General features: G+C 43.1%; 1 protein-coding gene across 1 annotated transcript in view; it reads right to left on the bottom strand.

Annotated features, from left to right (window-relative positions):
* The window catches only part of WDR7 (WD repeat domain 7), a 352,939-nt gene that overhangs the window by 132,297 nt on the left and 194,906 nt on the right, over positions 1–25,736 (bottom strand). The window contains exon 21 of the mRNA XM_056137959.1: positions 23,432–23,653. Within this exon, the coding sequence (XP_055993934.1) occupies positions 23,432–23,653 (222 nt within the window). The remainder of the gene's footprint in view (positions 1–23,431; positions 23,654–25,736) is intronic.

Raw genomic sequence — 25,736 nt, 5'->3', positions numbered from 1 at the left:
CTAATAACATGACACCTTAACATGACATCTTAACATGACACCCTCCAGTCTCACCCAGTTTCAGAGAGTCAATATGCCAATTCCAAAACCACCAGGTCTGTCACCATTCCTCTAGCAAAAGATCTGTTTCTCTCCCTCTTCCCATCTCTCCTCCCTAGAAACTCAAGTGTGAAAAAAATATCCTTATTGTAGTTTGGATCACAGGCTTGTTGACGGTCTAGTTTTGTAAATTATTACCTCACCTCTAAGCAACCAAAATGTCTGAGGCTGCTGACCAAAGCTCTGTGTTGTTACCAGCCCACCCCCTCCTGACTCCTCATGTTCCCTCCTTCACTTCTTCCCTCCTTGGCATCCTCATTGCTATAATCTGGCATCATCTGATATCTTGATTCCCTTATTTTATTACTCTATAAAACTGCAGATAAGTGAGAGCATCTGGTATTAGCATTACTCCTGACCTATCTCGCTTAACATGACACCCTCCAGTTTCACCCAGGTTGCAGCAAACTGCATAATCAGATCTTCTTCCAGCCTTCCTGCCTTCTTTGCTTTTTGGGCCAAGCCTGGCAGTGCTCAGGGATTACTCCTGGCTCTGCACTTGAAAATTACTCTCTCTCTCTTTTTTTTTAAAAATGTTATTCTTGCTGTGCATAGCAGATCATATAGGATGCCAAGGATTGAACTCAGGTCAGCTGCATGCAAGGTAAGTGCCTTACCCGTTGTATTACCACTCATAATCTGATATTTTCTGAAGGCTGCATAGTATTCCATTGTGTATATATAGCAGAACTATTATTTGTTTGTCATTGGGTTATCTCCGTATCTTGGCTACTGTAATGTGTGTATACATCTTTGGGAACTAATGTTTTGGTGTTTTGGTGGTATGCACCAAGAAGAGAAATCACTGAGTTATATGGAAGTTCCATTCTTTGGTTTTGAGAAATCTTCACGCTGTTTTCCATCGGGGCTGAAACAGATAACACTCCCACTAGCACTGAATAGAGTTCCTTTTTTTAAAAGCCACATCTCTGGTTGTTTCTTGACATCTTATGTTTTTGTTATGTGCCAGTATCACTGGTATAAGATGATACCTCATTGCTGTTTTGATTTGGATTTCCCTGATAATAAATGACAATGAACACTTTTTCATTCACTTCTTCTTCTTATGAAAGTGTCTGTTCATCTGCAGGTATTTCCTATATTAGTTTTCTTTTAGCACATATATATTATACGTTATATGTATGTGTAATAGGTTCATAGAATATATACCATCTCATGATGGCATACAAATAAAATTTCAAGCATTATCATGAAATATAAAAGAGATTTCTTGTTATTAAGGCAGTAAAACTTTTATCTAAATCCATTAGAATAAAAACAGTTTAAAATGAAACACACATTCTTTGCGGAGTGGCTCCCAGAGCAGGGCTGCGTAGGCCCTGCTGTGCCCAGGATTAACCAGGTCTCCCAGTCGTGCCTAGGTGTCACTGGGGCTGTATTCAGTGAAATCCGGGGGACCAGGTGACACTGGGACTGCAAGACATAAGCATAAGTCCTGCACAATCCCTCTAAATCCTTAAGAATAACTTCTAAAAATTACATATTATAAAGGCAATTAATATTTATATCTGTTCTCAAATTCCTATGGAAATAAAAGATTTCTTAGACTTCAACCTTTTCAATTTTAATGTTCAACCTTTATATTTTCCATCAATACCCACCTTCTACACTCTCTGACCCATACTTCATCCTTCAACACCTGAGATTATTGGCCTGCTTTAATCTATCTGTATATAACTTCAAGCCAATTTTCTACATTCAGAATTTGTTTGTTTGTGGGACACACCCAAGTTGTGCTCAAGGCTTACTCCTTGCTCTGTGCTCAGGAATCACTACTGAAAGTGTCCACGGAACCAGATGTGACGCTGGGGATAAAACCAAGGTCAGCTGCATGTAAGCCAAGCACCCCTGAACTCTCTTCGGCCCCACAGAGTTGTCCGAATTGTTATTTCAGCCTGCTCCATCCCTTTCGATCCTTTCTCTGTTCTATAAAAATAATCTGAAAATTTAAACACATTATAGCTTATCAGGAGCTGACCAGGCCTCAGAGATAATGGCATTTTAAAAACAAAAGGGAAGGATATTCAAAAGTGAGTTTCCTCACTAAGATAACATATCCGAACCTGGACTTTCAAACCTTCGCTTATTAATAACAAGAGAGAGCAAGACTATATACCGAGTCACTCCTTTATGTCAGGAGTGAACAACATCTCCTATGCTGGTGCCCACTTGGAAGAGGCAGAGAGACAGTCAATATCTGCTGTCCCATGGAAAACTGTCTGAGTACTGTTGAGTGAAAAAGACACAGAAATAAATCATTGGCCCCAAATATTCAGCTCCTGTTGTTACGAAGCTTAGATGCAATCAAGTTTACGTGGTTTCATTAACAGCTTCACTGCTACGATAGCTGGAAGGACAAGGAAGATTTACTGCATCGAATAGTGGTCTTTGCAGTTTCCTGGTTCAGAGTATGAAAAATCTGTTGACCAAGATTTCTGCCAGTACAATGATGAGCCCACATCTCACTTCTGTGCCATCCTGTATGAATTGGGGTCGTAGGTCACTTTTCCTTAACATCGGCTGGGGCTCGTGGCCAATTGTGAACTTGGACTCTGTAATTTCCTCCAGTGACTTCATGCTCTCTTAAATCATGCCCTGGCTGCTATTTTACTATTAGGAAAAAAACATGTGAAATCACCAACATGTGACTTCCAAGAAGGGCATTTTCATGTGGGGCAAGCTAATCCCAGTGCTCAGGAATCACTCAGGAATTCTACCTGCTGCAAAGGCATGAAAAGGCAAGGCTCACCCGGGACTTCCACCGAGTCTACCCAGGGGGACTTCCGGTGGAGGGCACTATAGGTGGAAGGCAACAACTTTTCATCTTTTACAGCCAATATGTAAGGGATTACACACTGCAACAGAGTGTAGAAAAAGTAAACCTTACTTAGCATTTATCCAAATTGACTGATAGCCCAAGGATGCTTTTTGGGCAGTTGCAACCACTCGAGCAAGATACTGCCCATCACTAGATGACTTTCCGTGCTTTAACGTGGCCACATGACAGGGCTTATGCTCCCGCCCAGTAGCAGTGGGACTGGCTCTGAGCATTCCAGACGGCCACTGTGTGGCTCGTTAGGAGGTGGCAGCGCCAATGCTGGGTATACATACTTTCTGAGGAGGCCACCCTGCAATGTGGCTGACAGTCCATGCTGAATCTTAAATGGGCTCACGCTTCATACATTGCCTTCTCTTTTCCTGAAATTCTTTGGGAAGTCTGAAAATTTCTCCATCTGCTGACAACACTTCCCCTTTCAACCATTCAGCTTGAAAATTCTGCCCAATACTTGGCAGCCCACTCTTACTTTTTCTTAACCCCCAGGATCCAAAATCATGAACTCATCATACTTGTAGCTAGAATAGGCAGGATAGTGCTATGGATAGGAATGGGCCTGCCTTTCCTATTCTGGAGAAAATCCACAGTAATGTCCGCTGGGACTGAGGGTAGAGATTATAGGAACCATTTCTTCAAGTCTGATAAAGGAGCTGGTAGCAGGCCCAGAAATCCATAGCAATTAAAAGGCGAATAAAAGTTAAATATAGAATTTGTACATCTATTGTGCATTATAATCAAAGATCTGATCTTGTTAACAAATCATTAATTATTCCTTATCACCCACATCCTGCAAAGCAGTGGGCAAGTGATGGGCTGTTATTAGGTCATTGAAATGCAAATTGGGGGGGGATAGTTTCCAACTATCATTTATTTATCTGAAAATGCAAAAAAGGTGTTTAAGAGAGTTCACTATATACAGGGAGAGCATACATTCTGCTGAGACCTGGTTCAATTGTTCCCAACCCAGTCCTGTTGTCAGCTCTGGGATGACACAGCTTTGGTCTCTCAGTGATACTATGAGAACATCTCAGAAAGAACCAGAAAGCAGAGAACAACTCTAGGTTAAAGCTTCTACAGTAACACTCAGAATAACCCAAATATTTATGGAGAGCATGGGTCGTTCATTATTCAAAAAACCGAGCAGGGAATGACATTTCAGTGTCCTGAAATTCTGGTCCGTGAGACTTCGGTGTAGAATTTAAGTGATAATGTATTCCTTCTGGGCCAGTTATCAATTTGCAGCCTCTCATCTCCGAAACCACTCATTTCCTTCCCTGCTCTGAAATACTGGAGCCGGGCTGGGCAAACATCTCCTTTACCAGCTGGCAGAATGCTAAGCGCGGTCAACAGAGGTCAAAGAGAGAGTGTGTAAGGGGAGAAAGACACTTCCCTCATGGCAGCTGGAGCTGGAACATTTCTCAGCCGGGAGGAGAGGACAGAGAACCACCGCAGAGAGGTAGGGACCCGTCAGCACCCAGCCACCAGCTGCCACCGGGCTGTTTCTGTTCAGGAACTCGGGTCCAGCTCCCAACTCCCACACTGTCAAGCACCAGTTGACCCTTTCTGCCCAGTCCCTTCTGCACCCCCAGGGGCTGCGTGCTACTTTGGCAACCGGCACTTCTCGAAGATGTCAGACCTGGGAGGGGGCATCCCACCTCAGCTTCTTCATTATCCACTTTCCTATCCAAGCCCAGGCAGGAGGCTCATTCGAGAGGCCACTACAAATGTTTTCTAACCTCTTCTAGTTGTGAGCCCCTTTCTATGAGGAAGCAAAGCCTTCCAATTCCTTGTTCAGAGAACCGCCCTGACCCCTGGCTGATGCTCCTTGACTTCTTCCTCCTCTCCTTTCCGGGGCCAGAGAGATGGCACAGTGGGGAGGATGCTTGCCTTGCACTCAGCCAACCTGAGTCTGATCCCTAGAATCCCACAAGGTCTTCTGAGCCCTTCCAGGAGTGACCCCTGAGCACAGAACCAGGAGTAAGCCCTGAGCTCAGCTGGATGTGGGTCAAAATTTCACTGTCACCGTCACTGTCCTCCCGTTGTTCATTGATTTGCTTGAGTGGGCCCAGTAACGTTTCCATTGTGATACTTGCTACTGTGTTTGGCATATTGAATAAGTCACAGGTAGCTTGCCAGGCTTTGCTGTGCGGGCAAGATACTCTCGGAAGCCTGCCAGGCTCTCTGTGAGGGGAGGAGGAATCGAACCTGGGTCGGCCAGGTCAGCTAGATGCAAGGCAAACGCCCTACCCGCTGTGCTACCGCTCTAACCCTGCCCAAAATTTAACTAATTTAAATTTTAAAAAATCAACATCAAGAACTAACATCACACTATCCCAAAAGAGATATGCTATATGGCGTTTTTTTTTTTAAGAAGCCAAAACCAGTAACAACAAATTTCACAATGGAGACATTACTGGTGCCCACTCGAGCAAATCGAACAGTGGGAGGACAGTGCTACGGTGCTAAGAAGATTCTGCATTTCCCTCCCCCCACATTTTTACAATCTGCTTTCAGGTTTAGAGGTGTCAGAGCTCAGGTTTAGGGCCTCTCACTGCAAGGCGCACGTTGGGCTGCTTCCTCCTTTCTCTACACAACTCAGAGATGCACACCTCAGGCAGGATTCGCGCTCGCCAACGTTGTCAAGCCTAATTGAACTAGGCATGCAGGAGATGAAATTTCTGATAACCGTGAAAAATGTACTAAACCAGCCAAATCAAAATGCAGTCAAACTAAACAATGTTACTTTTTATATTTATGTGCAGTGTGCTCAATTTGAAGAACATTTGTTAATTGTGACATTAATCCTATTAGCTTTAAAAGTGAAATAGGAGGTTTGGGGGCATAAATCAGCTAGCCATCACGGAGACACGCACACATTTCAAAACTGAAGCCTAAATTAAGTTCCCATAGATTATTTCTCAAAATACTTCTTCATCAAAATGCCAGCCATTTTCTTCCTTCCTTTCCTCGGCTCTGCTGCGGTGGTGACTGGAGACCGGACACATGTGGCTGTGATGGCACCAGGCCCGTCACTCATTCAGAGGTGGTAGTCAAACACATCCTGGATACTGTCTGCACGGGGGGTCACTGACAAAAAAGCTCACACAAACACTCACATGGGGTGGGGAGGGTGGTGATACTCCTGGACACTCATTTAGTTCAGGAGCTTCTAAGAGCCACACACTTCTACTGTGGCGTTCCACACCAGGCATTAAAGCTTGACAACGGTGGGCAACACCACGGATCAAACTCATGACCTCATGCCTGAAGTGCAAATTTTTCAAGTCACTGAGCCATCCCTGAGATCTGACATTTTAATTTTTTTTTTATTTTTCGGGAGCATGGGGGTTACCTAGGCAATGCTCAGGGCTTACTCCTTACTCTGCACTCAGGGATCACTCCTGGTGGCTCTTGGACGACCATTTGGGATGCTAGGGATTGAACCCAGGTTAGTCCCATGCAAGGCAAGCACCTTACCTGCTGTGTTCAACCCCCTACCTCCCTACTCACTGATATGTTTCTTAAAAGGAAACAAAACACTCATTCATTCTTTAGACATGCAAAAATATCCAGAAGCTGTTAACCCAAAGATGTTGACGGTCAGTTTCCAAACTACAATTCAGAATGATTTTTTTCAAGGACCATAGAGATGGGTCAAGGGTTAGAATGCAGGAGTCCTGGGTTTGATCCCTGCCGTTGCATGATCTCTAAAGGAGCACGCAGAATAGCCCCTGAGCACAGCTAAGTGTGACCCAAGAGTAGATTACTTATTGAATTAATGAAGCACATGCTGATTTGGCGGGCCAGAGGGATAACACAGGAGACAGGCACTGCTTTACAGTAAGGCTGTGGCACCCCAAGCCTGGTCTGAATCCCTGCCACCAAATAGTCCTTAGAGCACCAGCAGGGGTCACTCTTGAGTACAAAGCCAAGACTAGTCTCTGGGCCCTGCGGGTGTGGCCGAAACTTCTCCCCTGCAGAGAGGGTGATTTGTTTTTTAGGCAGTAAGATACAAAACTGGTATTAATAAATGAGTAGATGCTGCACTTCCTTGGGAGAAGTAGATGGAAAACAAAAGATGCCTGAAATTTTTCAGCAAGTTAAGGCCTGACATTTTTCAGAAAGTTAGGAAATATTTTCGAAGCACATTGCTGCATTTCTAATATTGAACCTTAAAAACTATTAAGAAAAACGAAAACCAGTTTTTCATTTTTCCCTCTAACTAGCTATAAAACAGAGTATTGAATTACATACTGACACTTCATGTGTTAACAAGGAGACAGAAACACCCACCCCCCTCTACCCCAAACTCACTTTTGATAAGCAGACTAAAACCTCATAGCGAACCTAACTGGTTTTTAACATCTCCAAGAGACAGACCCTTTAACTCAGAAGTGCGCCCAGAGTTTAGGTGGATAGACAACATATGCTGTAGCCACAGACTAACACTACTCAGCAATAAAAGGGAGTTATTGGCCAATTCAACAACAGGAAGGCAAATCTTAAATCATTATGCTAAGTCAAAGACAACAATTACAAGCGAACAGACCGATTTGCTATATATAGAAGGAAACTAATCTATAATCACAAAATGCAGGTCAGCAGGCAGAGAAAGGCATGCATTGCAAAGGGGCATGGGCATCTTGTGAGGTCATCAAAAAGTCTGCCTTGACTGTGGCAGTGATTTCTCAGACGCACATAAACAAACAATGAAACAGAATAAAGGTGATGAGAGAAGAAAACACCAGGCCGGACTGTGGAGAGAGCACGAAGGACTGGGGCGCAGCAGGGCAGGCACGAGGCCCCAAGGCCAGGCCAGGCCAGGCCAGGTCAGCTGGTTCTACCCTCCCCAGTATGGCAATGCCCAGCACCATCTGGCTTAGCCCTTGTGGCCCCCAGTACCCCCGGGCACAACAAGCATCACACCACCCCGTCCAAGCACCACACCATCCAGCTAGCATAGCCACAAATGACCACCAGGACTCCAAGAAGTACTGGGAGAAATATCCCCCCAAATGAGAAAGAAAAAATATAGGAGGAAAGAAAAGCCATACGTCAAGAAGTTATACTCTTTATTTTTCACTCCATAGCTGTTTAATGTATACTCTTTGCTTATATTTTCTTATCACAGTTAATTATGTGAAATTTTAATGAAATATGTGATTTTACTTTATTTATTTTTGGTTTGGGGGAGAGCCACACTGGATTTGTTCAGGGCTTATTTCTGTCTCTGTGCCACGGATTACTGCTGGCAGAGCTCAGGAGACCATAATGAGTGCTGGGGATAAAACCTGGGTTGGTTGCTTGCAAGGCTGTGCCCTGCACACTGTCCTTTCAATCTGGCCACAAGGGTTTTTGTTTTTGTTTTGCCCTGATGGGCATTTGAGACCCAATGAGCATCTGAGATCCATCACTCCTTCTTGTGAATAATTTTGATAATTCCACCATTCATCAAAAATTCTAGACTTTATTTCTATGCTCTATGTAATATCAAATTCCTATGTATGTTGACATGTGCAGGAATACATACATGTTCTGTTCCATGAGTTTGTTGGACTTTTCCATGCTGAGATAATGCTGCATTCATTACTAGAGATTTATAATGAATGACATCTGATATAAGATAAGGGAAATCCTTCCACTACGCTTTTCTTAGCTCATGGTCCTTTTCTGTAAGTTTGAGAATCAACTTGCCAAATTCAAGAACAAAGAACACAACAGACGTTCGACTGTTGCTTTATTTGGAAGTATACTGAAAATGTCAATTATAAAAATTGATATTCTTCTGATATTGAGTTACTCCCACTCATAAGAAAATATGCATCTCCCTATTTATTTAGCTCTTAAAAACTCAATTAGATTAAAAACATAAAACTCAATTAGACCTTTTTTTCAATAAAAATCTTGCATATTCTGTTATTACCTATATATTTTAGATTTTTATAGTACTCACTGGCTGGTCCTTTTTTAATTACATACTTTAAAGGTATGTAATGAGGATTAAATGTGCTAATCTTTAAAGTGCCTAAAATAGAGAACAGTTTATGTCAGAACTATATATATGTCTATTGAAAAAAACAATCACACATTTATCTCAATGTATTAATTTCAGAATAATTTTTGCCTAGAACTAACATAATTAAGAGAAATATTATTGTGTCTACTGGAGTTTTATATATTAATTTGGGAACAACTATTTACCAATGGAATCATCTTATCCAATCAACAATTATATGTTTTTATTTACTCAAATCCTATTTCCCTTAGTAACATATGATACCTTCTTCTATATTATGCTTATTCTTAGCCAATGGACTTCTTCTGTTTACCATGAGATTTTAAAAACATTTCACATTTAAAATATGAGCATCTTGGTGGTGGGAAGGTGTAATGGTGGTGGGATTGGTGTTGAAATATTGAATGTAATCAATTAATGTGAACAAACTTATAAAACAAAATTTAAGAAAATAAATAAAATATGAGCATCTATTAGTCTTTTAAAAACTATGCAAACTATTCCCCAATTTCTTCACTGGATAAGCTGGACCTTTTGGCAGCATCTATATTCCTCTGATGGTAAAATGGCTGTTTAGAGTCTTGTTCAGGCTTCAAGTTTTTGTCTGCTGGTTTTTAAATTGGGTTGCCTTTTTCTTCCTGGTTTTCAAGGCCAAAGGATTTTCTACACTTTCATTATTTTGTTCTGAGGATAAAGAATGACCAGTGATCTCGCAACCTGGGCTGGCTGCCCTTGGAGTACTGGACTGCCCTTATGCTACAAGCAGATGAAGAGCTCCTGGTGCAAACCCACAGCTCCGCGGGAAGTGGATACTGCAAGGCCCCCAAGAATGGGCAGCGAGGGGCAGCACAGCGACCCACACCGGGGAGCACAGCACAGGCGGCCGGTGTTGCTGAGCTGGGGATACGGTTTCCAGGAGAAACCAGTGGGGCTTTCTGATGGACTTTGAAATATTGTGTGAAAGGCAAACAGAGGAATTGGGAATCAATCCAAGAAACTCGAAAGAAAGCATGAGGAAAAACTGAGATGGAGAAGCCCACAGCAGAGCAGGTGTGGGTAGGAAAAGCGAGGCTTTCAGTGACCACTCAGATCTCGAAGGACGCATTGCGAGTGAGGGGGGTCGAGCTTTTAAAAGCCTGGGCAGTCATCTCACCAGAGCTGCCAGGTTCGACAGGACATAATTTGACAAGTGAAGGCACACACAAAGAGCTTCCCATTCACTGCTTCACACACGTGTTCAGGCGCCCTTTTTGAGGCCAGCTCTGGCAGCATAACTGAGTAGTACAGAGCACTACTGGATACTGGCGCTGCCATCTTACACATCTGGTCACAAGGAAAGAAACTAGACTTGGGCTCCCCGATGTTACCAGTCTTGAAAATGATACTTTCTAAAGACACTGACAAACAAGTTCCACATGATGCTTGTGTTCACTTCTTACTGACTTGCAACCTATGTTCTAAAGTTGCTGTTTGTCATTTTTTAGTCTTTATGGCGGCCAAAGCAGGCAGTGTTCAGGGATCACTCCTGGCTCTGTGCCTAGGGATCATTGCTGGCAGTGAACGGGGGGCTGTATGGAGTGCTGGGGATCAAAGTCTGGCCAGCTGCATACAAGGAATGTGCCCTTCCCCTTCCCCCTACCTGCTCTAATATTTCTGTGGCCCGCCATCTGGTAAATAATTGTAGAATATGGGGCTGGAGAGATAGCACAGCAGGTAGGGTGTTTGCCTTGCACGTGGCCAACCCGGGTTCGATTCCCAGCATCCCATATGGTCCTCTGAGCACTGCCAGTAGTAACTCTTGAGTGCAGAGCCAGGAGTAACCCCTGTGCATCACATATAACCCATTGCACTCTGACAGTCTAAACATAAATAAAAAAAGGAAATTAAAAATTTGAACTAAAAATAGAAAATGCAATCAAGGTAACCATATGTCTATAGTCACATGTTGGATCACATTCTGGACCATCCTCCTAATTATTAGAAAATCTCATATTTCATTTCCATAGGATTATATATCTCAAAACACTACATGACATATTTGGCTACTAAGGAATTGTTTACATAGTCACCAAAACCCAGGTTTGTACTGAAGGCTAAGCAAAGACTGTGAACGTTTTTTTTCAAATCATGGTTAGCCTGATTGGCAGTTTCCTTATAAAGAGCCAGAGTATGCATTTTTTGTTTTGTAGGCTGTACAATCTTTATAAATCTACCTGACTCTGTTGTTACAGTAAGAAACAGCTACAGGCAGTTTATAAACAAGTAGCTGTGGCCGTGTTCCAATAAAACTTTATTTGCAAAAAAAATGGGCATGGAGCCACTTTCGGCTGGCTAATTTGTGGTCTACCGTGCAATGATAACAACACAACGGAAGTTCACAAAGCTGGCCCTGTGAAGAAGTTATGTAGAAACTGCCATAGTCTGGTAAGCTGATGTGAGGTCCCTATAGGAGGAATGGCAGAAAAATACTTGAAAGATACTCAACTTCAAACACCTATCAGACAGGCAGGTTAGTGGGATGATTTTATCTATCTATCTATCTATCTATCTATCTATCTATCTATGGGTTTGGGGCCACACCCATCAGTGCTCAGGGTTTACTCCTGGCTCTGAACTCAGTGATCACTAATGGTGGGCTCAGGAGACCATCTGGGTTGCGGGATATCAAAACCTAAGTCAGCCACAAGAAGACAATGCCACTATGCTATCTCTCAGGCTCCAGGGGTTTATTTGTTTTTTAATAGAAGACAGAAAATTGGTTCAATGCTCGCGTCAAAGTAAGAAGACAAGTCTAAGTGACAGCAATAAATAGAGAGCACTCAACAAGTAGAGTAATAATGAACCATGGACCAGGGAGAGAGCATAGGCATCAGCGGCATGGAACCACACTTAACCCTGAGAACTGCATGGTCTCTGGCTCCTGGACAGTCCTGGAGGCCTTCAAGCAGCAGTGGGCATGGTCCTGGGGGTCTCCAGCACTGCAGGGCCTGAGCAGTGCCATGCTCTCAGACCCTAACATAGACCTGTCCAGCCTACTTAGCTAAATACCACCAGGGATGTTCTCTAGGCCTCTTGAGCACAAGATGGGAGGCCTAAAATAATAACAATAACACATCACATTAATAATTTCAGAGAACTCTGTAATTTTAGATGAAGTGCCTTAGAAGTAACCTTGTCCAATTTGCTTGTTTTATGGAAGAGGAACCTAAAAACCCAAAGTGCAGTGAATTAACAAAACATGACTGCAAATTCAGGTTATTTTTAGAGAATAAGGATGGAATTACATCACCAAACAGTTAGGGTCCATAATGCAAGTGCCAGATCTCAGTTAAAAATGATAGAGCTGTTATACAACATAAATTATTTACAAGTAAAAACAAGAATAGTGAAAATTTCCATTTGATCTGGGCTCGCATCAATAGATGTAAAGTTAAAATGAGAAGAAATAAGGCAGTAAACATATACAAATTAATCCAGTAACAAACAAATAATTACAAAAATGCCTAGTGTTTTATTTAAATATATGCATTAGGGTTTGGCTGAAGAAAAATGCTTTAACAGAAATCTTCTAGGAACTAATGGACTTTCTCACAGTAGGAATCAGTCTGGATTGTAGGAAAGCATTCAATGGGCTTTAGAGAAAACCTGAATCTGGATTCAATTCCCTTGCAAGAGAAATAATCTTAAGGTGGCTACTTAATTCTTATAAGTATCATGTATAAGATAATACCTTTATATTCGTATCTAAAATATTGGTTACTGGTATTTGGCATATTTGGTAGGCCACGGGGAGTTTGCCAGACTCTGCCCTGTGGGCAGGCTACATTCGATAGCCTGCAAGTTTGTCCAAAATGATGGGTCTCATTCTCCTAAAGAGCCGTGAATATAATCTCAGGGCTAGGATGAAAGAGACGTTACTGGGGCCTGCTCGAGGCAATCGACGATTAACAGGATGATGAAATGAAATGAAATGAAAATATTGGTATTGATTACCTATATCACTGAGTTTTTTAGGATGATATATACATATACACAAATACACACACATGCACACACATAGCCATGTTTGAAAGATATTTCCTTAGAAAAAACTATTTCCTTTCATTATTCTTTATAAATAACTCTAGTAACAATAACTATAACTTACACTCAACTCATAAATGTATCAGGCACCTTCCCAAGTGCTTTACAGTTACTGCTGCAATTAATCCTCACATTCTCACAAACCTGGGTCAGCCGCGTGCAAGGCAAATGCCCTACCTGTTGTACTATCACTCCGACCCAAAGGATCTCATTTTGTAATACACTTTGATTTTAAAATACTAATGCTTGCAAATGCCTGAAAAGAGGAAACTCTGAAACTACTTGTTTTGTTTTATTATTTTTACAATATTCGATCATAAAGGATTGCTTAGAGCAGGAAACAAACCCCAAGCCAGCATCTGATGCAGGAGCGGCAATGGAAGAAGGAGGAAGAGTGCAAAAAAGAATGTGTGTCTCCTGAGTGCCGCAGGAGATGAACATGAGCGCTCTTGGCAGTGTAGTTCATAAGAGCACTGATAGAAATAATCCAGAGAGTGCAAATAGATTACAGGGTGGGAGAGCACAGGGATTAGGGCACTTATCTTAGTCACGGGAGTGATAGCACAGCAGGGAGGGCATTTGCCTTGCATGCAGCCAACCCAGGTTCGATTCCTTTGTCCCGCTCGGAGAGCCCAGCAAGCTACCGAGCGTATCCTGCCTGCACGGCAGAGCCTGGAAAGCTCCCCATGGCATATTCGATATGCCAAACACAGTAACAACAAGTCTCACAATGGAGACATTACTGGTGCCAGCTTGAGCAAATCGATGAACAATGGGAGGACAGTGCTACAGTGCTATTCTCATATTAACTTGAAGGTGATCATTATGATTATTCCTACTTTTGAGTTAAAGAAACTGAGCCACAAAGTATGTTAGGCCACACAACCACTGACTGTTGATATCAAGATTCAAATGCAAGCAATCCAGAATAATGGAACACACATATATGCATACCCCCAAACTTGCTAAACCATCTAAGGAATTATCTGAGAGTAATAAAAATGTTCCCATGGTCTCTTCCACTTTAAAATGCAACTAAATTACAATCTGTGAATTAAAATAGCTTAATGGCAGAATGAACCTAGACCACTTTCCTTGCACACAGCAGACTGGTGTTAATCTCTGGCACCCTTTACAGTCCCCAGAGTCCCGCCAGAAATGATCCCTGAGTGCAGAGTCAGAGGTAAGCCCTGAGCACTACTGAATGTGGTCGCCAAATACTAATAATAATCAGAAATTATGCTTTGTGGCATTGTCATGGGGGTGCAGCCTGGCTACAACTTCTGGCTCATGACAGGAGGCTATGACCATCTGCTTGGGGGTTCTCTGCTGTTGGCTTTCTCTTCTGTTTTATGGCAGGTCTGACCTAGTAAGGACTTGAGAAAACTCCAAGCTACGTAAACAATGGCCCAGTTTCACAGCTTCATGCCTAATCTCCAAAGAGATGTAAGTCAAGCTGCCAAAATTCCAGGGTACACCGAGTGAAAAGCCTGAGGTGCCCTTAGGTGAGAGGAGGGCCTAAAACCATCCCAATTCTACAGATCCTGGAACTGCTGGACTATGTAGCCATGTAGGTGGCCATGCAACACCCACAAGTTTCACAATACTTACTAAATCAGATGGGAAAGTAGCATAGAAGCCCACTAAGCACAATAAACAATAACACAGAAGGCTCAATTAGCAATAAACAGTTCAGTAAACCCTCAGACAATGACATTAGTGATGCATTGAGATATTATAATTTTCACAAATTTTATTTCACTGAAGTATTTTTTTCACTTATCCCAATGGACATTTTGTTGTAACAAACAATATAAAATAAATTATTTTGTTCCTGTTAGGAGGCTGGTTTAGTGTGGGGGGGGAGGGGGAGTTGGGGTGTAGGGGGGAACTGGGGACAATGGTGAAGGGAAGGTCAAGCTGGTGGTGGGATTGGTGTTGGAATAGTGAATGCCTGAAACAACTGTATTATGAATAACTTTGAAAACTACATTGTTTAAATAAAGTTAAGGCACAATAAATTAACTAAAAAGAATTCCATATTCTATTGAGTGTCCCATTCTGACTATAGTGAAAATACCTATGGAACCGGAGTTGAGTTGCTCTTCAAAACTTAGAAGGTATGAGGACCATGGATAATTTTCAAAGGAAAACACTCATCAGTGGAATATAAAATAACATAATATGAGACCAGGACAGTAGAGACAAGGGCTAGGAGGTTTGCCCCACAGTTGGAAGCCTGCCTCATGAGCTGGGAGAGAAGGCAGTTGGGAAAGAGAAGGAACCATTAAGTCAATGATGGTTGGAGGGATCACTTGAGAGAGAGATGTGTGCTGATAACAGACAAAGGGCCACACATGATGGCCTCTCAGTATCTGTATTGCAAACCATAATGCCCCAAATTAGAGAGAGAGTTAAAAGGAAAGTGCCTGCCATAAAGGCAGTGGGTGAGGTGGGGTTGTGGTGGCAGGAGGGATATTGGGGGCATTAGTGTTGGGAAATGTACACTGGTGAAAAGATGGATGTGGGATCATTGTATGACTGAAACTCAATCATGAAAGCTTTGTAACTGTATCTCATGGGGCTTCAATTGTAAAAATAAATAAATAAATAAAAAGGCAAACAGGGCTAAGGAGTGCCTGTCTGCCTTTGAAAATGGGAAAGAACAGGGAATGGGAAAGGTTAGTGCCAAGAGATGAAACAGTGGGGAGGAAAGCAGTGGAATAGAGAGGCTGATGAGAAGGCACAGTTACTCTGTCAGGAAGGCCAGTGAAGGACACGAGGCAAAGCAAGAAAGGAGCCATCTCCATCTCATTATTATAGTGGAAGACTACAGGAAGTAAGGAGAGACAGGACCAAGCAGCATAACAAACTCTAAATACAGGTTAGAGCTGAAATAGTCTTTAGAGAGCATCTATGTGAAGCAGCTACCTGGTGGCTTTATGACTGCACAAATAAAAAGAGAAAGAACTATAGTGTTGTTTAAAAATCAGAGGAACCGGGCTGGAGTAATAATACAGTGAATAGAGAGGTTCTCTTGCAGGTAGCTGACATAATTTCAATCCCTGGCATCCCAATTAGTCCCCCAAACCTGCCAGGAGTGACCCTGAGTGCAGAGCTAGCAGTAAGCCTTTGGGCATTGCCAGGTGTGGCCCCCAAACAAAAAATCACGATCACGATCATCCTGTTGTTCATTGATTGCCTCGAGCAGGCACCAGTAACATCTCCTTTGTCCTAGCCCTGAGATTTTAAAGTGTCATATTCAAGGCTCTTTCAGGGTTAGGAGAATGAGACCCATCATTGTTACTGGTATTTGGCATATTGGGTATACCACGGGGAGTTTGCCAGACTCTCCGTGTGGACAGGTTACATTCGGTAACCTGCCAGGTTGTCCAAAGTAAGAATGAGGAAATAAGATGTCGCGCGGCCACATCTTATTATGTCCACCCAGATCGTCCATCTTCCAGTAGGCAGGGGTCACACCCACCAACTGCTCCCCAGCTCCGTGTAATCCCATGAACGGCCAAGACCCAGAAACCATAAAACCCAGCTCCTGGAAACAAAAAGTAAGTTAAGAAAATCAAAGTAACAGATGAGCAATTTATTCCAACAAACCCCTGGAGTTCCTGTCTCTGGCGGTTGACATAGCTTTCCTGGGATGATGGACAGACTCTGTGAAGCCTTTACCCAGAAGAGAAACATAAATGCCCATCGGCCCGTACTATCTATGAGTGTGACCTCACTCTGAGGAGAGTCCTTACATACCTGAGTCTCTCCAGTGAAAGCGGCACTCTCTCTCTCATGGGAATACCTCCCATCACAGACACAAGCAAGCCATTGCACAAGCCTGAGATGGAGACACAGGCACCTTGAACCAACATGGCACCCTGAACCGTTCCCTTCAGGGATGTTCCCATTTCCAGGTGACCTGGTACTTGCAGGTTCCTCACCCACCCACCCATCCTCTCTTTTGGCCTCATCATTTCTGAATCTTGTTTAGAACCATGAGGAGTGTGAGTTGGTGAAGATGCACCAATTTCTTGGGAATTCAAGTCCAGGTTAGAACCTTGTTAGCTGTATGATCCTAAAACATTATCCAATGCCCCTCACGGGGTCAAGCAGCGGATTCCTCCTCTGACAAATGGCAACAGTGACAGTCTCTGTTTAATTGAATGAGATGATCACACGAAAGCACATGTCAAAACTGTTCCTGTACTACAGACAGTAGTCTGTCAAGTGCTAGGCAGGCTCAATGCTCACTAGTCAGCTAGACGTATTGGTGAAGATGCCTATCTCGCAGGTAATGGTGAAACGCATGCAGTTGGAACAAAAGGCACGTTAACAAAAAAGCTCACTCTCGCCCTTTCAAGAAGGGTAAAGTGGATCATGTGTAAGTTAGTAGCATCCTGAGTAGAAGCCTAGGGATGCTGCCCGTCCCTCTCCCTCCAACACAGTCCTCATTCCCGCATGCTCTTGCAGCTCTCAGTGTTCCTGGCTAGGAAGTTTCTGCTGAGTCCCTTGACAGCCTCTCCCTACGATCAAGAGAGCCTGGTGAGACGCGTCTGATCCAACCATGAACCCACATGGTGCCATGCAGGCTGGGCTCCTGGCCATGTGCGGGGACAGGCCTGCAGGGCCTCCGGCGCCAGCGACCTCAGCGCTGGGCTGCAGCTTTCTGAAATGCTGAAATGCCATCCGCTCCTCCCTCTGCTTCTCTCTCTCCCTAAAGGTATTGATCCCGAGCATACTCCTGCACACAAATCTGCCTCAACGCCGAACGCCTAGGGAAATGACTTATGGCACTTGGCCAACGTCAAAACGCTAATGAGAGATCAAAGCAGGATTTACTACCGATGTGCCGGCATAATTTCACAATTAAAAACCAAGCAAAAGAGACCAAAGCAAAGGAGGACACAAAGACGGGGACGGCAACTTCATCAGGAACACTGCAAAGCGTTCTGCAAATGCTTATTTTGGGGTGTGGAATAAACACCAAGAGGGAGCGCGACTGGGTTGAGGAGATGGTTTAAAGGGCTTGGGTGCATCCTCTGCACGCGGGAGCCCGAGGTTCCATCCCCACCACCATAGGGTCCATCAATACCACTGGGGGCAACATCCCCAACCCCAGCACAGAGATGGAGCAGGCCCTGAGTACCGTCAGGTGTGAGTCCCCTGTCACCATCCCCCCACCAAAACAAAGGGGAGACGCTCTGCAGTAGTTGAGCTAATGTGAAACAAAAGAGCATATCTGAGGGACAGAAACAGAGGCTGTGATGACGAGGACAATGTCCAGCCTCGCTTCAGTAAAGATTAACCAGAGACAAGGGAACCAAAGGCAAAGAGTGGTCCCTCCCTTCTGTTTAGTAAGAAACAGTGACATGGGGGGTATATTGAATGCATTAAGGCATAGAGTGGAGCAGCCCAGGGTCCGTCCAGTTTTATCTCCAACATATGATCTGAATGGACATTTATGTAAAGCATGACTCCCACCAGTTTGCCTTGCATGTAGCCAACATGGCAGACCGGAGTTCGATTCCTCCGCCCCTCTCGGAGAGCCCGGCAAGCTACCGAGAGTATCTCGCCCGCACGGCAGAGCCTGGCAAGCTCCCCATGACGTATTTGATATGCCAAACACAGTAACAACAAAGTCTCCAATGGAGACGTTACTGGGCCCGCTCGAACAAATTGATGAACAACGGGAGGACAGTGACAGTGACAGTGACTCCCACCAAAGGCACATATGTAGTAGGGCCAGAGAGATGAGTCAGTGGGCCAAGCACCACCTTGGCATGCAGGAGGCTCAAGCTCAATCCCTGGCACCACATCAGAGACTAACTGGGTGCCACTGGGAGTCACTCCTGAGCACAAAGTGGGGAGCAGCCCCCAAGCAATGCTGAATGCAAAACAAAGTAGAAAAAGATTCATATTTTAGCATAAAAGGACAAAATGTATGATAACACTCCACATAACTTCTGAATTAAGTGTTGGTATCAGTCCTCTCTCCCGATCAACATGGGTTACTGGAGTTTGATGATGTTTCAAGATTTCCCAGAATGGCTTTATGAGCGAGGTGGGAGCTCACTAGCTATACCTCTAAAACACTGGCAATTAAAGTTCATCAAATATTGTATCTTAATGGCCTTATCTCAAAATGAGGATAATAATTATTATCCCATTCAATAGGATGCCATAAAGACTAAATATTTAATGGCAACAATGCACTCTAAATGCCAAATAAACAAATAACACGCAGTATCTATAACAGCTTCTAGCAGCTTAACATTAAAACAGGTTAATATTATACATAACTGATTGAAATGAGCTCAAGTCAGACTCAGGAACATTTAGACATCTGACAATTTACAATCAAGATAACAAGGTTTAAACGGATAAACAAAGGCAATCAAGACATCCCAATTCAAGTCAGACACAGTTTGAAAATCCCCAAGGTAGATAAATCTATAACCAGGGAATCTGAGACATTTGAAGAAAAACTGGGGCAAAAGGGTGACTGTTACTTAATCCCATGACTACCTTGAAAGTATTTTATAAGTACCGAACTACAATAGAACAAAGATGGCAAAAAATAGGGAAAAGATGAAGGAAATTTTTAAGTGATTCACTAAGTCCTACAGCACTTTTTTTTTAGGGAGGAGTTTGGGGGATATATGTGATGGTACTAGGGCTTCCTCCTGGCTCTGCATTCAGGGATCACTCCTAGTGGTGCTCAGGGGATCATACATGGTGCTGGGGATTGAGCCCAGTTCAGGTGTGTGCAAGGAAAGCGCCTTATCTTCCAGACCTTTTTGGACCTCTAGAACTCATTTTCATAAGCCACTTCCTGCATGCCAGATTCTAGTTGTTTCAATGAATTAATAAACACAGTTTGCTAAGAAGTACTACCTTTGGCCCTTCTCATACCTAGTCTTTTATTCAAAATGCTCATAGAACAAGTTTGGTTCTAAAGTTCTTACATAGGAAAATGTTTGGGTGCATTTTATTGACCTTGGAAGGGAAGGCCAAGAAGGCATCATGCAAAGTCCTTCCCCAGAGCCCAGCTCAGCCTGATAAACTCAAGCCAGAAACAGGCCTGGACAGACAGACAGGTAGTTCAGATCTCTGCCTTTTAAAGAACCAAAAGGGAGAACTGAGGCCCCTCATTCATCCAGCAATTCCTAAGCCTTCTTCGAAAACCCTTATTTCTCCTCCACCATGGCTTTTTAAAATTTTCTCTCCTCCTAACCTGTTTCCACCTTTTCTACTTTTATGGGAATAATGATCTGCAGGTAACATCACTGCAGTGGAGAGAAAACAGGGCAAATTCATGAACATCAGAACTTTATATACAGATGAACTGCACTGAGAACTGTCTAGATAAATAAGAAAATGTGATCCAACGGACTCTGTCTAGCAACAGAGCTTGAATCACGGATTCATTAACTGATGAAGCCACCACATCACATTCCAGACACTTCCACTGAGCTTCTGCAGAGACAGCATTGCTGTTCCCTTCTCTTGTAGGAAAACGCAAAACACAAAAAACACTGTTGAGAAATGATTTGAAACATGTATTGAATCAATAATCTCTAAGTAACCCCTTTCAATGGGAGCATTTTTAACACTTTTCAAGGAATAGTTTCAAAAGTCTGAACAGCTTTCTAACAGAGAGTGAAAAGGAATTGATTGCTGGATGCTAAACATGCAAAGCAATAGCGTCCGTGAAGCTTCCCTGAAACTTCTTTCGTCAGGAGCACCAGTGGAGGGTAGTAGATTTCTTCTGACTTTTGAAGAAAAGGCTCATCACATTTTTCAAATGGATACCATGTGATTATTATTGATATGCTATTGAGTATATCTGAAAAGAGTAATAATTTGATTTTCATATTGAGGGGAAGGGAGTTGGGGCTACACTCAGTGTTGCTCAGGGATCAATCCTGGTGGTAATTAGGAGACCATATGTGGTGCCAGGAATTGAAACAGGGTTGGCCACATGCAAGGCAAGCATCTGATTCTCATACTATCTTCTTCAGCCCCCCCCAAAGTTTCATTCTTAAAATATCCTCATTTGCAAGTGCTTAAATTTACTGTGTACTATTAAAACGTTTTATCTGGGGTGTAGAGCTCTTACTTGGCATGCACTGACCTGAGTTTGAACCCTGGCACCTCATAGCATTCCCGAGCCCATCAGGAGTGATCCCTGTGGCAGAGCCAGGAGTATAATGCCTGAGCACTGCTGGGGTTCCCCCAATAACCCCCCAAAAAAATTAAAAGGGAAAAAGAAAAGCCCGAAGAAACAGTGGCCAGGAAAGAAAAAAAAGGGGGGGTTATCTGCAATAAAAAAAAATATGAGGGAATTTAGCATTTCTGATTTTCATTCAAAGGGCAAAGACGCAAGCCCTTTGAACTCTATGATGCTTTTGTCATCATAGGAATAATGATCTGCTGGAATATAATTTTAAATTCTTTATAAATTAACTGGAATATAATTTTAAATTCTTTATAAATTAACTTCAGGGTGTTTATAATTCTTCATGCTTTTAAAAGTATATATATGACATATAATGTAACACATATCAGCAATACAATACATAAAGTATAATTTGGTGTGAAAAACAAAATAAAATGTGTCCTATGCCCATCACTGCCTTTTCAAGCTATACATCTTTGCAGAAATTAGTTAGATTTTAGAGCCAAGAAAGATGTCTAGGGGTTAATGTGCTTGTCCTGTATGTAGCCAGCCCTAGTTCAGTCCCTGAGCACGGGGGACCAAAGGGTGTCCCCAGCACACAGTCCCCCAGGCACTGCTGGGAGCAACCCCACAAGCACAAAGCCGAAGTAGCTCCCAGGCACATCTGGGTGTGACCCCCCCCCCCAAACCAATGCTTCCTACCTTTTCCAAACCACCCAAAAGAAAGGAAGCAATATCTTGAGTTTAGCTTGCACAAAATTTGGCTAAAATTTTAACGAAAAGGATGAGAGAGGGTAGAGGGGTTCGAGTGTAGGTCTTGCATGTGGCAGACTGTTTGATTCCTGGTGCATTTCTCCCTAGCACCACAAGGTTCCTGAGCATTGCCCAGTGTAGCCCCAAGGTCCCCAGAAGAAACACCAGCTGGGATCCCTGAGCAACCCCGGTGTGATTCAGGTGTCCCCAGCACCTAAAGGCCCATGCAGCACTGAGGTCTCAGGCCCCCACAGCGAATGTCCCCTGGCTGCCCCCTGAACACCACTTAGGAGACCCCAACCAAGATGTGAAAACAGAAAGCTCAGAAATACATTATTTTAGGGAAAACATTTAGAGGATCATGTCTAAACTCTTAAGAAATAAGTTTTTACTTGATAATCGTATAACTGAAACCCAAGCACGAAAGTCTGTAAGTCTACAACTGTACCTCATGATGTTTCACTTATTAACTAAAGTAAAGTAAAGGCCCTCCCGTTGATCTTCGATTTGCTCGAGTGGGCCCAGTAACGTCTCCATTGGAGACTTTGTTGTTACTGTGTCTGGCATATCGAGTACATCACGGGTAGCTTGCCAGGCTCTGCCGTGCGGGCGAGATACTCTCGGTAGCTTGCTGGGCTCTCCGAGAGGGGCGGAGGAATCGAACTCGGGTCGGCCATGTTGGCTGCGTGCAAGGCAAACGCCCTACCGCTGTGCTATCACTCCAGCCCGTTTCTAGCCAGTTTCACTTATTAAAAAAGAAAAAGAAAGAAAGAAAGAAAAAAAAAAAGAAAGAAGTTCTGGTAACTCTAACTATGGGGTAATGCATTCACATTGTCCAGCTTAGCTAAGACTCGGAATATGTTTGACAATTTAAGGTTTGTGGGCACGGTTGAAAGTTTGCCTCAAGGGCTGGGAAAGAGGGCCGTTGGGATAGAGAAGGTGCCACTGTGACAATGATGGTTGACAAGGATATCTCTGGCTGGGAGACGTGTGCTGAAAGTGGGTAAAGGACTAAACATGATGGCCGGTCAGTATCTGTCCTGCAAGTCATAATGTGCAAAAGAAGAGAGAGAGTGGAGAGGGGGGCAGGAGAGAGAGAGAGAGAGAGAGAGAGAGAGAGAGAGAGAGAGAGAGAGAGAGAGAGAGAGAGAAAGAGGGAGAGAAAGAGGGAGAGAAAGAGGGAGAGAAAGAAGAAAAGTGCCTGTCAGGCTGGGGGAGTGGACGTGGCAGGAGGGATCCAGGGATACTGGTGATGGGAAATGTACACTGATGGAGAGATGGGTGTTGGAACATTGTATGACTGAAACCTGATCATGAAACCTTTGAAACTTTAAAAAAAATAAAATAATAATAAATAAGTTTTAAAGAATTAAGTTTGTGGACAACTAATGTGCAGAGAGAAGCAGGGGCCCAGCAGTCGGCACTGCTAACTTACAAGTATGTCTGGCCAGTGAGTAGTTGGATCCACCGCTCGTCAAACCAAACCCCTCTGGAATCTGACTGGAACTTCGCGGCCTTGTCAGTAGTTTGGGAGGTTCAATCTCAGCTCCAAATTCGGCTCCGATTACTCCAAGTAAAACAATAGCCGTAGCTTGCTTTCTTCTTTCCTCGTAAGATGTGGAAATTTTTTTCATTTGTGGCACACTTGACAAGCACCCTGAAAATAAAAAACAGGGAACATAAATGAGTGGGTGCAGCTCAACCAACACACTAGAGAGCCAGTCTGCAGGCCTGAGGTCTTGAATTTGATACCTGGCACTGTACGTGCCCCAAACATCACCAAGTGTAGCCCTGCTGGCTCCCAGCCCTGCCAGGCCCACACAGTACCAAATCAACCGGCTGAGCACTGAACTATCAGTTCCACATAGCTGGACCAAGTACTCTGGGAATGGCCCCCATGTCCCATAAGCACTTTTTTGGAGCCCCCTTCCAGAGAAGAGTATAAAAGAAAAAAAATGTCAATCTATTTCCACTAATAGTACTTGATGGGTCCTTTTCACGACATTCCCAACACTGGGTATTTCTAGTGCTGTTGATATAGGCTGTTCTCATTGGTGTGAGACGGTATCTCACAGTTGTTTGATCTGGATTCCCCAGTTTCAGCTCATCTGCAAAAAGAGTGTGGGAATTCCTGTACAAAGAGAGAACAGAACTTCCCTGGGATCCAGCGATTCCACTTCTTATTGTCTAACACACACACACACACACACACACACACGCACACACACACATGCACACACACCCTATGTTCACTGCCATGCTAAGTATAATAGCAAGGATAGGGAAAAACCCAAATGTCTGATGACAGGTGAATGATGAAGCTCTGGTCTATACACACAATGGAATATTGGGAGCCATAAAGAAGACGAAATCTTGCAGCTGGCTACAATGTGAGTGGAGGGAAGTAGAGAAAATTATATTAAGAGAAATAAGTCAGAGGCAGAAGAATAAGCACTGGATAATCTCACTCTTCTGTGGTACGGAGAGAAAAAAAAAAACAAGGGAGTAGAGAGTGTCAGATAATGATAAACCCTGGCCTTAATTTACAAAATTCAGATTACCATGCAGCTGAGGAGTAGAAAAGGATAATGAAGAGGTGGATTAAAAGCAACATAAGGACAATGGGAGAGGGTCGTGGGCACTCTGGTGCTGGTGGAAAACAGTAAATGTTGTACATCAAAACCATAAATGCTGACATTATTGTAACCATATGAACCTAAATGAAAACAATGAAACATAAGCAAATTATAAAATTAAACTTAAAGAATGCCAACACATCAACCGTGAATGGCTATAAAAATATTCAAGCTTCCTTGTTCAGGAAAGAACAGTCTTAAAACAAATAGTTCTGAGAAAACCAGCAGTGCAAAAGAATGAATCTGTGCTCTGCCTTACACCATACAGAAAATTCGACTCAACATCCTGTATAGAAGAACTTAAAACTAAGGAACATGGAGAAAGGAATATAGCTGGAATGTCCGCCTGGTCTTAAAATAGGCAATGATTTTTTTCTGATACTGTACCTGAAGTATGAGTAAATTTAAAATATTTTTAATTTCAGTAAAAAGCCAATACATATACTGAGAGAAAACACGATCAAATCATGTATCTACTAAGGAATTGCATCGAGAATATTCTCTTGTAACCCAATGATAAGAAAACCCAACTTTTTAAATGGGCAAAGGATTTGAACTTTTTCAAAAACATATAAGTGTCCAATAAAAGCTCAAGCACTGGGCATTTGGGAAAAAGCGAATCAGAACAACAGTGAGGTAACACTTCCCTTATAACATGTTGTGGAGGATATACAGAAACTGAGACCCTCGTGTGTTACTGATGGGACTCTCACAACGTTCAGCTACTTTGGAAAACGATTATGACAGTTCCTCAAAAAGCTAAACATAGTTACCATTGGCAAAGAACTCCCATCCCAGGTATATACCCGAGAGAAATAAATGTACATATATACAGAAACTTGTAACTAAGGAGCAAGGAGATGGTTCAGAAGAAACTGTTACGAAAGAAGGATGGTTCAGTATGGTCTAAAGGAAAATCAGGAGTTGTTTTGAGGCTCCATGAGTGTTGAGTTTTCTTTTTAAGTGTCTATTTTGGGGGCAAAGAAATAGTGCAGCAGCTAAGGTATGTACGCCTGGCATACAGGCAACCAGGCATCAATCCCCGGAACTGCACCGGTCCTCCGAGCACCTCCAGGATGATCCAGGGCGCAGGGACCAAAGCAC

The sequence above is a fragment of the Sorex fumeus genome, unplaced genomic scaffold (genome assembly GCF_029834395.1).
Source record: "Sorex fumeus unplaced genomic scaffold, SorFum_2.1 ptg000128l, whole genome shotgun sequence".
NCBI classification, from domain to species: Eukaryota; Metazoa; Chordata; class Mammalia; order Eulipotyphla; family Soricidae; genus Sorex; species Sorex fumeus.
Note: the sequence above shows the minus strand (reverse complement) of the source record. Positions and strands in the feature narration are given on the sequence as shown.